Source organism: Cynoglossus semilaevis, chromosome 18 (assembly GCF_000523025.1).
Source record: "Cynoglossus semilaevis isolate Cse_v1.0 chromosome 18, Cse_v1.0, whole genome shotgun sequence".
NCBI lineage: Eukaryota > Metazoa > Chordata > Actinopteri > Pleuronectiformes > Cynoglossidae > Cynoglossus > Cynoglossus semilaevis.
The window spans coordinates 13,934,070-13,948,135 of NC_024324.1; the positions used below are offsets into that span (position 1 = coordinate 13,934,070).

The window sequence follows — 14,066 nt, forward strand, 5'->3', positions numbered from 1 at the left end:
GGGGGGGGGATTTGATGACGCTGCCCAGGCTTGTCCATGAAGTCTGTCAGTGTATTTACACCCAGTTAGCTCGTTCATGTTAGCTTAATAATATTTACAGTGGAACAGAGTTGGCTGTGCTGCCATACTGACCAAATTATTTATTTGTATCCTAGCTATCATTAGCTGTATATGTGATATATGGTGTGTGTGATATGAGTCATGCACAGCAGGATACAGAGGTGAAAATAGTAGCAAACGTGACACGAGTCCCGCTCCGTGTCATGATACCTTCACACATATTGTGACAAGTTAAGCGAGATTTCATTTCAATAGTGATGTGTGAACTCAACCAGCCAATCAAACGGCAGGAACTGAGTGCATTCAGACGGAACAGCCTGCCGCACTTTGAACTGCATCGGACTGTGAGAGAAATGTGGAGGAGATGTAATGGATTTTTGTATGTGGTTGGTAGTCTCTCTAGACATATTTCATAAAATCATAATTATAAAATAATATGCATATTATTCCTTATTTTTATAGAATAAAAAAATAAAACAAATAATTTTATGCTTTAGTAAACAAACAAACAGCCAACCAGTCCCCTGCCGCTCTTAAAGCAAAAAACAAAAGGCCAGAAGACACGCTGACCCCTGATAAAACACACACTCACAATTACGTAAGGTGACCTACAGGCCCGTGAGTGCACTTTGCTCGCTGTCATTAATAATGTTTGCAAACGTGCGGTCAGGACTAACGCGGTCATCCTCGGGCCTGACCTCCACACACATGGCAAAGGTGTCAGCAAACAGAGCAGAAACCCTGTGACCTCACAACGACACACACCTGCACACAATCACAATCAGCAGCCATCAATAAATGCTGCCTGTCAGCTGGGCTCTCACACACGTGGGCACAGCAGTAGCTGCAGGGCAGGAAGGCTACTGTTGGTCGGACCTTTAGCTCACACTAGGCATGGCTCGTGGAATTCATTTGGGGTAAGTTCCTATAAGTTCCTTTAAATGACAGGGTGTGTCGCTGCCCTCCTTTGAACCGAGTTCTGTGTCGTTGCAGGTTTTTGCTGATTTGTTTAATTCAAGCAGAGCATGTACGCTGTTCGTGGGCGACAGAAAGTGAGTGAAGCGTTATTTGAAAATATGATTGAATGAATTAGCTAGTTGTTAATATGATTTTTTTTAAATTTTTTTTTTTTTTCTTTTTTTTTTTTTTTGACCTGCAGGTCAGAGCTCCCCGAGACAATACGGCAACACATATGCTGGCTCGTCACAAATGAACCGTGGGCTTTCTAGACTTCATGACAACGATCCCCAGAATAAATTCAGACAGGCCTCCATTTCTCCGCGCTCGGCCCAGAGCAGTAGCTTCAACCCGACGCCTGTTCTCGGCAGCGCTTACGATCAAGGATATTCTAAGACCAACCAAATGCAAACTGTGTCACAGCCACCGCGTGGTGGTCATTCAGTCAGATACCTCCAGAGCAGCACGCTGTTTAAACACAACGGGGCAACTGCTGCCCCAACTGAGGTTAAGTTGAGCCCAAAGGTGCACAAGAAACCGTTTCCAGGCCTCTCCACTGGCGTCGCTAGTGCAAGTTCAGTGGCCAAGTACAATTCAAACCAGGACAGTTTCGTTCACGTCAGGCCCAGGAATCAGCAGCAGGGTACTCGGCGTAGCGGTCAGTATCCGTCCAGCAGCGCTGCATCTGTTCGAAGTCCTTCCAGGGAAGTGTCGGCCTCCCACCAGTCTGCTGCACTGAGGCCTCCCACTACTGCCGCCACCAGGACTCTGCCCACCCGCGTGCGCGGCAGCCAGGTCCCATCTGCACCGTCGTCCAAGTTCTTCAGGGGGACCTCCGCCACGGTCCGAGCACGCCGAGTGTCCTCGCCCGGCACCTCTGCGTCCAAACCCTCCCGCTTCTCCCCTGCACAGAATGGCAGATCCAGGAATGAGCCCAGCCAGAGGTACAGGAGCAGCTTCTTTCCTGTGGTCGAAGGAGCTGCCAAAGGAAGCTACAAACGCACTCCAGGTGCAGCCTATCCCCAGACGCCTGCGTTTGGGCCTAGAAGTTTCCAAGAACCAACGACCCAGAGTTTCTACCAGCGACCCAGTCATGCAGCTGCTCCACAGAACCAGAACCAGTGGAACAACAGGCCACGGCAGAGTGGGGGAAGCTCTTTGACGGGACGAGTGCCGACAAAAATCCTCAGCATCCCTCAGAGCTTTGGTGGCTCTCCTATCAGGCGTCTGAAAAAAACAGCCGAGCCGAAGGTAGCTGGTGTCCAGAAACCACAGCAGAAGCAGACGGAGCCTTCACAGCAGACCGCACCGTACAACCCACAGGGTCGAGGCGTTCCTAAGAGGAGCAGATGGGTGAAAGTCAGAGTTGGCTAGAAAGGTGTGTATGAGCTTTTTGGTTTTTGTTTTTGTTTTGGAATAAGATTTAGATGACTTTTGTTTTGTTTTTTTTGTTTTCTTCTCTGTTCCAGATGCAGCAGAATGATCTGAATGTGACGCAGTGTAAAATAAATTATTTATTTAAATCGGACTCAACTTCCCTTGGTTTTTTTATGTTACTAATGCATTGCACTTAAGTCAGTAGACTGAAACCATGGCAGGTCTCCAACAACAAGAATGAGCTTTTTGGTGTTTTGATTGATGAATTACAAAGGTCTTATCATTTGGAGGAGATTTCAGCTCAGAATTTGACTTTGACCCAAGGCTGTCACTGTTTTTAAAATCTAGTAGATAAAAACAGAGTACTGTAAGCAAACTGAAGGCTGAGTGGTTTTAGAACGAGCTGTTCTGACAGGTTTCCACACTTGTTTGTATAATTTAACTTTATTCTCAAAGTTGAGGATAAGCACAGTTGGTAAACAATCAGTGATTTTTAAAAAAACATTTTTTTTTTTTTTCAGTGTCTGAAATGATAATTGGTACAGGAGTATTTATATGTAGATAAAATCGTTTTAAATACTCTGCTCCCACATGATGGGCTGAATAGCTGCAATGTTTGTCGATCTGTTCAAAAGCCATATTTGCACTGCCATCTGCTGGTGAAACTGATTGAACCCTTTGACTATACATTTGTCCTGAAGACAATAAAAATGCCATGGAAGTTTTATTTTAGATACTATTGCAGGAAAAAATATGGCCAGATAAAATATTTATAGATGGTTTTTTTTTTCTTTGCTTCTCTCGAAAAGTTATCACATCCTTGTACACGCTACATGTCCTTTGCATGTCGTTCAATTTAAAATCACTGGAAGGTGTGTGTGTATATATATGCATGTATATATGTACTTGTATATGTATATATGTACATATACAGTATGTTTATATGTATATATCTGTATATATGTGTATATAAATATGTATATACATGTAGGACTACCTGACCCATTTACAGTTCAGTCAAGTGGTTTAGCCTTAACTGCAAGTTGTGATCGAAGCACTCGGCCTTTTTCTGTTCATTGTACAAATATTGTCTGTAACGCTACTTGAGCAGTGTGGAATTGGATAAAGTTCCTTCTAATGTGACAGAATTGGGGTTTGTGACTAAGCCTGGATGTAATGAGTGTCTAAGATTTGGTCTTTTGTCACTGTTAGTTACTGACTAGTTAAACCACATGCTTGAACCTGGAATTATGTTTTGCTTTAGTTTGTGTAATGAGCTGGATTTCTTTCTGCTCTAACTCTAATAATGCTTTTCTCACCTGACTTTACTCCCAATTCCCCAAATTCTGTTGATTACAAATTAAACAAAGACAAAGTTTATTGCTGATTTTGTGTTAACATTGACAGAAACCACATGAACACTGTTTATAAAGTACAATGAGTATAAATATAGTTTGGTTTTTTACTACATGGCATTTGAGCAACAGATGCAACAAAAACACATTCACACACACACACGCCAACTCATAAGGTTGAGCATACTTTACTCTCTCACTCACAACACTGAGGGACGAGCCCAATGGAAGACAAACGCTTAAGTCCGATCTGAAGTCGCTGCAGTGCTCGGAGTACTGCATGTACTCCAATGAGATCCTTCACAAAAATCTCAAACGTTTAAATCTTTGACCTAAAACCTGACGGGACTTAAACGCGATCATCATTTTTGGCTTCTCTTGATAACTTCATAGTAAAAGAACTGCAGTGACTACATTGAAAAAGAATCTCATTTAGTAGACTACTTAATACAAAGTGCGGCATTTCAAATAAACGCAACCACACCACTGTCGAGCTGCACCACGACACAGGAAGTCCGCCTGATTAAGCGGAGGTCTCTAAGAGAATACAGTTAGCTGTGCTAATACTGGCGCGAACTAGAAACCACCTGTACTGTCACGACTCTAAATTCTTTAGCATACGTCCACTTATTTCCTGCGTCAACGATATGATATAGAAACGCCTTTAATGTGGAGTAACACTGTCTGATGGATGCAGTTTAAATGTGGGTGTGTACAGTTCAGCTTTTTTTTTTTTTTTAGTCCGTACTGAAGTTCATCAAACACTGTTTAGTAACAGAATGGTAGTGGCTTCACTGGGAGGGGTGATTTCAGAGTCGGCGTCGTGCGCCTCTGGATCGTCCTCCTTTTCTTTTTGTTCCTCTGACACAGTCACTGTTAGCTTGTTCACGCCATCTTCTAGCGCGGCCTCTGCTCCCTCTGCTCTGTTACCTGAAACAAACAGGAAGCTGTTAGCCACCAGTGATGGACAGTACAATTACAGAAACTGATTCTGAATCTCTCCTCATTCCAGTTGCAGTACCGGCACGATACACCGGAGGGCAGTGGATTTCATTTTGCCACAAGAATGTTGGTCACTGCAGCTCCATAGATACTTTATAAAACAATCGTCGTTCACTGTTGTGACGCACACACACACACCTCTCTCCCGGTCGCAGTCTGGAGATGACGCTCCGCTGCACTGGCTCCGAGGACCCAGCAGAGGTGAGCCGTCTCCAGAAAAACACTCCGAATCTGGAGTTCCAAAATCCAGACCCCCGGAGCAGGAGGGGGAGAGGACAGGCGACAGGGGAGGTGTGGAGACGATGGAGTCGGTGTTTTTTAGGAAGGAGGAAGTGCAGGAGGCAGAAGTGGACGGATGGGAGGAAGAGGAGGAAGGGCAGGGTGAGGAAGGCACGGCCTGGGCCGAGGAGCTAGAGCAAGTGTCTGTGTCTTCCTCCGAGGCGCTGCTGTGACTGCTGTCTTCTTCAATTGACACCGACACCACTGAAACACACACAGACAGACGCGAACGAACGATGGATCACGCAGATGCGAGACGAAACCAAACTGCAGCAAATGGGTCGTACTCACTGGACAGACCATCCGATTCCCTTTTGAAGTTGGCGATGTCCTCGTTGTCCCCGTCTCCCTCGGCACCGACGCCCTGCTCCCGAGTCCCCATGGCCAGGGAGCGCCGCTGGGCGTGGATTTCCTCAGAGATGCTCTCTAGGTTGCGAAGGGCTGTGCGGTACTCGGCCTTGGCCAGCACCAGTTTGGCCTGGTAGTTGTCAACTTGATGCTTCAGTTGCTGTTAGAAAAGTGAAATTCATTTTTAGAATACAGCCATTACAATTTAGCTGCAGCTTTTTGACTGGTGGACCATGCCAAGTATAATGATAATCTAAATAAATTATATAATTTGGAGAAGTTTGGAGGGCTGGATTAAAAAGCTAAACGGGCCGCATCTGGCCCCCGGGCCTTAGTTTGCCCGTGCTTGCACAAAACCATCAAAGTTTGTTAGGAAGTGTTCTTCTGAAGCGATGCTGCCCTCTGCTGGACATTCTGTTTTTTTCAGCTAGTCGTTCAAGTGTTGTGAATGTTGTGAACTAAGTTTTGAAACATGATCTTGTAACGTTGGTGTGCTGTACCTCGAGCTGCAGGTAGTACTTGGCTTTTAGTTCGAAATATGGCCTGAAAAGACGACAAAAGAGAAGAAGATGAGAAAGTGGAAGAGGAGCTGGGGAGAATTCTCTGCACAGTCACATTCTTTGGCTCTCACTAGAGAAGCACACCCTGGTGCTGCACCAGCGGCACATGAAACATCTGGATTGCATTAGATGACATGAACAGCGGAGCCCCCTCTTTCTCTCTCTCTCTCTCACACTAAAGCACTCAGATATGAAGAGGCCCAAGCGAGGGCTGAGAGAGGAAACAAAAAAAACCAAACCCAAAATCTCAGACCTGGATTTGTTGATGGAGCGTTTGAGCTTCTTCTCCAGCTGCTTCATGTGGCCGATGCAGGTGTTGTAGTGAGCCGCCGTTTTTCTGTGTTCGTCTTCGCTGCGTGTTCTCGCCTGTTCGGCTTCCATCACCTACAAGGTCACCATAACAAATCGGTGAAAAGTGCAGTTTTGAAAGTTTAAAAACCGAACACTGGAAAGCACGCCTACCCTCTGTGTAGCGTGGTTGAGCATTTCCTGCCAGGCAGAGTCGAACTGGCGACTCTCCTCCTCTTGCAGCCTCTCCTCAGCCAGGGCGATGGTTTCCTTGGCTGCCCGCAGGATCTCCACCGCCCGCTGGAACTCCTGAGTGGCCTTCTGGGCCTCAATCTGGGCCTGTGGTTGAAAACAACCCCACGTTTTGTTATCGTATATAATTAAAAAAATATATTTTAATATTCCAACTATGAACATCACACCCTTATGATAACATCGACCCAAGATCTGCTAGAAGAAAACAAATGTACCGACTGTTACAAATTAATCAATTTTATACAGAGAATAGATTTTAACACGACTTATACACATTCTAATATTATTTCATAATAATTAAAAAAAAAATTTAAATCCCACTCCAAACTGCCATCATAATTCTTCTGCACCCCCTAGTGGCAGCTCACGCCCCACACTTAAATAAATTTAAATTTAATAAAGAAACAAATCTGCTAAGTATAACCTTGAGAAAAAAATACCTATATTTATTAATAATTAATATAAAATAATTATTATCTCCGAAACACTTCGTGGTTCATTAAACCCCTATCGAAGACATTGACTTCCTCTGAGGTTGTAAATCTCCCATGGCCGGTCGAGCAGACGTTAGCGTCACATGTGGAAGGACAAATGTGCTTTGATAGGTCTGACAAACATCATCTTTGTCACTGGGAGAATCCGACAGAGTGTCGGTGGGGGCGTGCATGCCCACGGTCGCAGTCAATGGGAGGATTATTCTCATCACGTGGGACATAACTGGACACCATCCCTCCCTCCCACGCGCACGAGCTTTTAGATAAATACAAGCTAGTGATTTGTCTTATCAGCTCTGTCCATGTCGTCGTCGTTGTTGTTGTTGCAAATTCAAGACCTTTATCTTTGACAAAAGTGTACGAATGAGCAGCTGGCATTAGATTGCATCAAAAGTCACTTTTTTTTTCATTTGGCAGTTGACGTACGTAAAGGAGACGAAACGATTGCACAACTTTAAAGTGAAAGTGAACAGTCAGCTGCTGCACGCTGTAATTATTCGGAACAGACTCTTCCCTCGGGTCATTTGGGAGTTTTGCTGAAGCGCTGCGCTTCGTTTCCTCCTTTGTGTTTTGGCTTGACGCGCCGCGGCTATGATAGGAACAAACTCGCTGGTCGAGATTCCCATATCAGGCTGGTTGTTGTTTCAAACTGGCACGGAGAGAAGGCCAGTGAACTACTGAGGGGTGACGATTTATTTCCGGTACTAAAATAAAGACGCGCTCAGCTTTTGTTTTCCTTCATGTCAAAAATGAAAACTCTTTCTTTTTTTATCTGTGAATAGAATCCAAGTTCTCCAACTTTTTCTACTCTGTCCCACCTGAGAAGCATAGGCCTTCCCTGTTAGCGTCCTATTTTATAATCTCACAAGTAGCTACACTTTTTTTCTAAATGTTGTATTAGTTGTGCATGGTATTTTTCAGATTAATTCAATTGAAAATGCAAATGTGAAAATATTAATTTGTACCACTAGAGGTACGCGTACCACAGTTTGAGAACCACTCGGTCTCTTCAGCTGTTGTACACTTTTCTCACGACTCCCTCTGTTCCTCTCTGCTACATTAACCCCTGCAGCCTCTTGACCTCCTGCCACTGTCAACGCTAAATGTCCGGACGGTGACGTGAGCAGGCGGAGATCTGCACCGTCTCCCTCAAAGGTAGACAGATAACTGGAGGCTGCAGTGATTAGATCACACACAGAGAGACACCAGAGCCTCCTTTAAGGAGGAGAAGAGATAAAACTAATACAGGACAGGGAAGATAATGGTTGGCCTTGTGTTTGTTAGTCGGACAAACTGAAAGAGACAAATCCCTTCTCCATACTTCATCTCTATCCCTGACCTATTTCCCAGGCTTTGGAAAAATGTTGGGGGGGTGCAGGGAAAGTGAAGCATGATGGATATTTGATGAGGAGAAAAGCCACCGCGAGGGTGGCACAGACTTCATCACAGTTCCTGTTCCTGTGCTGAAGCAGGATTATTATTAATGCGTCCGTTCATCCAGAGTGACAGCAGGGGGTGTTGTCATCGCTTTAAAAGTGAAACCATATCTTTGACTCAAGACTGTGTGAGTCAGTGTTGTACAACGCTACGTGAGTGGAAACAGTGGACGGGGACGAGGGGGGTAGAGAGACTGTGGTGTCCTAGAGAATTCTGGGTAAAAAGGGACAGAACCTAGATAAGTGCTAGCAAATTCCTACATACCCCCCACCCGGCCGCCTCATTTGTTGGAATGTGTGGCAAAACATTGGGGGTGGGGTGATCAGGGCGACTCCTGGATGTGGGGTGTAGAAGGGCAGTTTCTATGCTGTGTGTGTGTTATTTATATGCTGTAGCTGGGTCATGGTTGGTGCTGATATTTTTAAAAAACTAGGTCAGGTATTAAATAATCATCTAGAATCCATGAGCAGACAATATGCTAGTTTAACCCCAGGGTTTTATCCGCTTTGCTGGTTTTAAACCGACACACACACGTGTCTTATTCATGTGAAAACAAGTCCCCTCAAAGTTCTTCCTAAACAGTAGCAGAAGGCAAAGTCATTTTGGTAAATATCGTCACCGATTCTGAGTGAAAGCAGAAGTTGAAACTGAATTTCGGGCCGACGTATTTGGCGTAACCAAAACGTCATTTCAAATATTTGGCAGAAACAAATCATATTCCACTTTGAGTGTGTGTTAAATAACACACAGAGTTGAGTTGATCTGGGACAGCCCTCAGGCCGTCAGGGACAGGTTTACCCAGTGTTCTCAGTGGTCTGACCAGGAAATCCAAGTAAAAAAGAAAAAATCTGATTTCACCATTTAAGGCTCTACACTGACCCACTTAGAGAGGAGCGACTTGTGTCGTGTTGATACGGTAATGAGTCCCGACAGGGTAACAACACACAGACACATAAATACACCATCTATTTCAGTTCGACCGCTAAGCTCTGACACACAAATGTCAGTCTTCTGATAAATGACTCATGAGCTCTCCGCCTACTGGCTGGGACGGAAGGGTGTGTGGGTCTTGAAATTTCTGGTGCTGACCAAAGAGGCAGAGGCGGGCCAGTGAAGGACACGACCCACTGGGTCTTTTTATGACATTTTTCTGGTTGTGTGTCGTCGTTTTGTTTTGTTTTTTACTGTTGAATATGTAGCGTTGCACAAGTTAGGTTGGAAAATATTAGGTTTTTTATGGTTTAAAAATAGATCCCACGTGACTGGGCTCCTTTAAAGTAGCTACACTGCTAAGCTCTTTAAGCTTCCAGAGGCTAATCCTCTGAAAGCATGCCTTCGCTGTCACCGTGGGGTCGACCTCACCGTCACCCCCCGTCCACGTTTTCTTCTGTCTCCGTGTGTCTTTACGCGCCCCTACCTGTCTCGCCACTTTACGGGCCTCCCAATACGGTTTGGAGTCGTCCACGGCCCGTCCGATCCTCTTCGTCTGCTCGTCCAGCTTCACCGTGGCTTCGACCAGCACGGCGCGAAACCGCTGACGGCAGTCCTGGAAAATAAGGGCGCAAATCGGGACACTGAAAAACAGACTCGTCTGTGAACGTTACATATCGATCCCGAACCCGATCATTTTCAGAGCCAGATCCAGAGGTTGACGTCTGTGATCCATTGATTTTACACGGTGTTATGTAACAGACAACATGCTTTATTTTTATTTATTTTTTTTATCATGGTCCCTGTTTTTTGTTGTTGAGGGTTGGGCCCGAAACCACAGCATAAACACAAGTTGTTGGAATGCGTCCCTCGCATCTGTGAAGGCGCAGTCTGTGATTTCTTTTGCTTCTGCTTTTCTCAGACGACTCAATTTAGAAACGGCTAGAATTGGAATTTCAGTAAATTGCATGCTTTCGGAGACAAATTGCAAATGTAAGACTTGTGCGTTTTTAGACTTGAGAGGCCTCGTCTGTTCGGCTAATGGGCCCGGTGCCTTGAAAGTGACTCCTTTAATTCAAGTCATCGTAAACTTATTTGGCCGAGAGGAGCACGTGCGTCTGAACCCAGCTGTAGCTCACGTCGGTCTGGGTGTCTAGTTTCCTTCTTTCCTGTTGAGCAAATCTTAAGATTCATTCCTCGGTGGTGAAATCGTACTCGTTCAAAGCCCCCGGTGGTGTTTAATATATACTCTGTGAACATATACTCAGAGTATGTTTGTCTGTATGTGTTGGATTATGTCGTGTTTTGCAGCAGAGTCGAGTAAAACTCACACCTGCATCCTGTTCACTGACTGACTGTGGAAATAAAACAGAGAGGGAAAAGGCAGAGGGTGCAACAGGAAACCTGCTTCCTGTGACATCATCGCATTTCCTAATTTTCTGGTCCTTCTCTGACAAGGTGACGCAGCCTGGACTGTAATGCCCACGGAGGGCAAATGTGACGACATATGACCAACCGAGGCTGTCACCATAGTGACACATAACTCCCTTGCGGCTAAAAGTCTAAAAGGCAGTCGTTCACGCAAATGATTAAAGGGCAGCAGGAGGGCCTTAAACCCTTCTCCTCCGTGTTGAAATTCAAAATCTAAAAAAAAAAAAAAAACCCATGTAACAACTCCTTCCTCTCGTTCTGCTGCCGATCGTGGTTGTTACAGTATATCCAACCAAAACTGTGGTCTCCGGAATCGGGGACAAGTCTAAAGGTCTGATTGGAAACAGATGAGGCCGAGGCCGAGGTTGACGGAATGTTTTCCTTTTTGGGTGAACAGTAACTCTTGTCTTGTACGTTTTTTTTGGTTTAACAGCTTTTCTCGTCCTGAATGTGGTTTCAGATTGTTTTCCAGTGAGTGGGGGTGCGTGGGGCGAGGAGAGAATAGCCAGTGTGATTCAACAGGAGTGGCACACATTCCCTTCACTTTCCCCCCGTGGAAGCAGAAGCAGTGTTTGTACGAGGCTTTTATACGGCTTAGGTATCATTAGGTATCACAGATGATAACAGGCTTGGTGCTTTTGTTCCTTGGACTCACCTCTAACTCACTCTCCCAGCGGTTAATGTCATCAGTAGACTGGTTCAACCTCTCCAGCTCTCCCTGTTTACACACAACATGGAATCACAGAGACCAACGATTGTGTAATACCACAGCATTTTCTTAGTGTGTGTGTGTGTTTGTTTGTTACCAACTTAAGACCTGTTCTTAAGGAGGAGGAGGAGGGGTAGGGAGCCTATCACAGCAGTGACAGTCAGGGGCGGGGTACACCCTGGACAGTTCCCCACTCCATAATGGGGGGGGTCACACAAAATAAAAACCAGGGCCGGACATGGGCTGTCAACGGGCCAAATGTGGTCCACGGGCCGGGAGTTTGAGATCCCTGGTTTTGAGTGTCCTAATTGATCCTAATTCTTGTATGTTTTCTGTATAATTTATTACCTAAGTGCAGCCCAGTGAAAGTAAGTCCACATGTGAAGAGGACTTAACTCCATTAACAGGATTGGGTTACCACCAGGGATCACACTGGTTATTGGGTATAGTTCGGACTGCAGACAACGAGGGGCCACACAGGGGTCAGTGTTTGGCTCATGAAGTGAATTGCATTTAGGGTAAATGTCGGGTTTGGGCGTTTGCTTGTTAATGGTTAGGGTTGAGGGTAGAGTTTCTGCAAGAGTTTACTAGAAGTCAATGTAAATTCCTAACTGAGATTATTTGATGTATTTTAATTCTGGCTGCAATAATATTTTTTTTATATATAATTGCATCAGTCTTTGGTTCGATTCCCACTCTAAGATGACGTTTCCAGCCTTTTTAAAGCCCACTCCAAACTCACATCTGTTTCTGCATTTTTAAAAAAAATAATAATCGCACCTGAATTCTCGGGTCCACTTCTTCCTCCTCTTCAGTGAACGACGAGTCTTGCTCGCAGTTGCTCTGCAGAGGATCCATGATCGCAGATTCCATGGGAAACTTTGCAGCAGAACAAGAACTCCAGGCTACTCCCTGCAGACAATGCGCGAGGGGGTTGAGGACAGTGAGTTTGTCCAGCAGTGGTCCTGTCTCACTCCACTCTCTAACCTTTAAACTGCATGCTTCAGCGCTTTTAAAAAAACTCCTCCTATGTGGCGTTGATGGTGCGCGGGATCCAGGGTCTCTGCACCGGAGGAGGCGCGTCTGGGCTCTGACCGCCCCGAGATTTGACACCACACTCCGCAGTGACCGAACTGCTGGTGGCGAAGAGAGAGAAATCGTGGAAAAATGCGTTTCATTCCCCACGCGATTGCTTCCGGTAGTTGATGTCACAATAAAATCAGAGTAGAGCGAATGGAATCGCGTTGGTGACGCGTAAAAGCGCCAGTAATTTGGCACAAAATTAGAAACGCAACGCGCAGCTTCGTAATAAAATGTATTTTTTCCTAATAGGACCAGTATGCAGTATTTTTCTAAAAACAACAACAAACACTGACGTGTAATGTTTTAATAGATTGCTGAGCTTTTATTTTGACCCACGTGTTTACGTCACTTGCAGCTGTTGTTTTCCTGCTTGACGCAGCGCCAACATGGGATTGAGGTTTGGTTTCCTTCGCCCTCTGGTGGACAGGGCCCCTGAGAGCAGAGAAACTGGAGCAGGGTGGATTCCTGTAAATCCAACAGTAAACATTGAAGCCACTGGTAGAAGTGGTGCCCAGAGGTTTCTGTTTTGTTTTGTTTGGGTTTTTTTTTTCTTATTCTATTCCTGTGTTTATTTAGAGTCTGTCTAACGTACGTCATGAGCTTACTAAAAATTCTACGGTAAATAAGCGTCAATGAAGCATATGTTTAGAACAACCTACTCTATATATGGTATATCTTACAAATAGTATTTTTTATGATTTTTTTTATCATGCTGCATATATTTGCATTACTATTGAAGTGTTCATAATAATAATTTGTAACATATTTATGAAAAATATTAATATAACGAAATACATTTTAAATATCTGCCTGGTGCCATGCATAAACACATCTTATTTTTCTATATATATTTGAATACATATATAATAAAACCATTAACAATTGCACAGTACCTCTGTGTACCTCCTAAGGGCCACGCACCCTATGTTGATGAGCTGTGAGTATAACTATATTTATAAATATTTTTTTATATATATATTTTAATCCATTCTATTTTACTTTGTTTCTGTGGATAAAGCTAGTATTAAGTTTCTGTGTGGGCCAATCATTTTGTTTTGCCATAATATCACGCATCTAATGCCCCGCTCTCGGGCTCTGTTTGAGGGTGTTGTTGCATAAACAATGTCATGGCCGCTTCATGATGTCAGCAGGTTCCAGTGCTCGACCATTCCTCCTGCAGGGAGAAAGTTGGGAGTAGGCCTCAGAGGTGGACGGCTGCCCGGCTCCATTCTTCGTCATCGCGTTTCACCCAGCAGCGTCCTCCTGCGTCTGCATGTGTGCGAGCGACGGCCTCATTTCATAACGTGCATGGGAGGAAGAGAGGGATGAGGCTCTGAGAGCAGCGGCGGCGGCAGCTCACTCACACACACCTCCCCGTATAACAGCGTTTCTGCTCTGTTTCTGTGTGCAGCAGCAGCAGCAGCATCAGTGTCGGTGTTAGCGTTGCCGGGCCATGCACACGCACCGTGCGTTCAAGGAGATGCAGTAGTGGTGGTGGCTG

At 45.0% G+C, this 14,066-nt stretch overlaps 3 protein-coding genes across 3 annotated transcripts in view; 2 read left to right on the top strand and 1 right to left on the bottom strand.

The window, feature by feature from the left end:
• Nucleotides 1–831: 831 nt before the first annotated feature.
• LOC103394674 (uncharacterized) lies at nt 832–2,545 on the top strand. Its single transcript, XM_008332087.3, has 4 exons — nt 832–977; nt 1,054–1,112; nt 1,220–2,395; nt 2,487–2,545. The coding sequence occupies exons 1-3, from the start codon at nt 955–957 to the stop codon at nt 2,389–2,391; spliced, it is 1,254 nt and encodes a 417-aa protein (XP_008330309.1). The 5' UTR covers nt 832–954; the 3' UTR covers nt 2,392–2,395; nt 2,487–2,545.
• Nucleotides 2,546–3,754: 1,209 nt separating this feature from the next.
• On the bottom strand, nt 3,755–13,246 carry LOC103394673 (SH3 domain-binding protein 5-like). Its single transcript, XM_025065261.1, has 9 exons — nt 12,263–13,246; nt 11,429–11,491; nt 9,830–9,958; nt 6,401–6,565; nt 6,192–6,322; nt 5,879–5,921; nt 5,322–5,538; nt 4,890–5,234; nt 3,755–4,679 (listed from the first exon to the last, which is right to left on the bottom strand). The coding sequence occupies exons 1-9, from the start codon at nt 12,353–12,355 to the stop codon at nt 4,507–4,509; spliced, it is 1,359 nt and encodes a 452-aa protein (XP_024921029.1). The 5' UTR covers nt 12,356–13,246; the 3' UTR covers nt 3,755–4,506.
• Nucleotides 13,247–13,898: 652 nt separating this feature from the next.
• LOC103394672 (maturin-like) overlaps nt 13,899–14,066 on the top strand; it is a 4,516-nt gene continuing 4,348 nt past the window's right edge. The window contains exon 1 of the mRNA XM_017040880.2: nt 13,899–14,056. The gene's annotated coding sequence lies outside the window, so the exon portion shown is untranslated. The remainder of the gene's footprint in view (nt 14,057–14,066) is intronic.

Coding starts and splice junctions, on each gene's coding strand:
- LOC103394674 (XM_008332087.3), top strand. CDS start 955: ATGGCTCGTGGAATTCATTTGGG. Junction 978..1,053: donor GCTCGTGGAATTCATTTGGG/GTAAGTTCCTAT, acceptor GTGTCGTTGCAG/GTTTTTGCTGATTTGTTTAA. Junction 1,113..1,219: donor CTGTTCGTGGGCGACAGAAA/GTGAGTGAAGCG, acceptor TTTGACCTGCAG/GTCAGAGCTCCCCGAGACAA.
- LOC103394673 (XM_025065261.1), bottom strand. CDS start 12,355: ATGGAATCTGCGATCATGGATCCTCTGCAGAGCAACTGCGAGCAAGAC. Junction 5,922..6,191: donor CGCTCCATCAACAAATCCAG/GTCTGAGATTTT, acceptor TCGTCTTTTCAG/GCCATATTTCGAACTAAAAG. Junction 5,235..5,321: donor GGAATCGGATGGTCTGTCCA/GTGAGTACGACC, acceptor TGTGTGTTTCAG/TGGTGTCGGTGTCAATTGAA.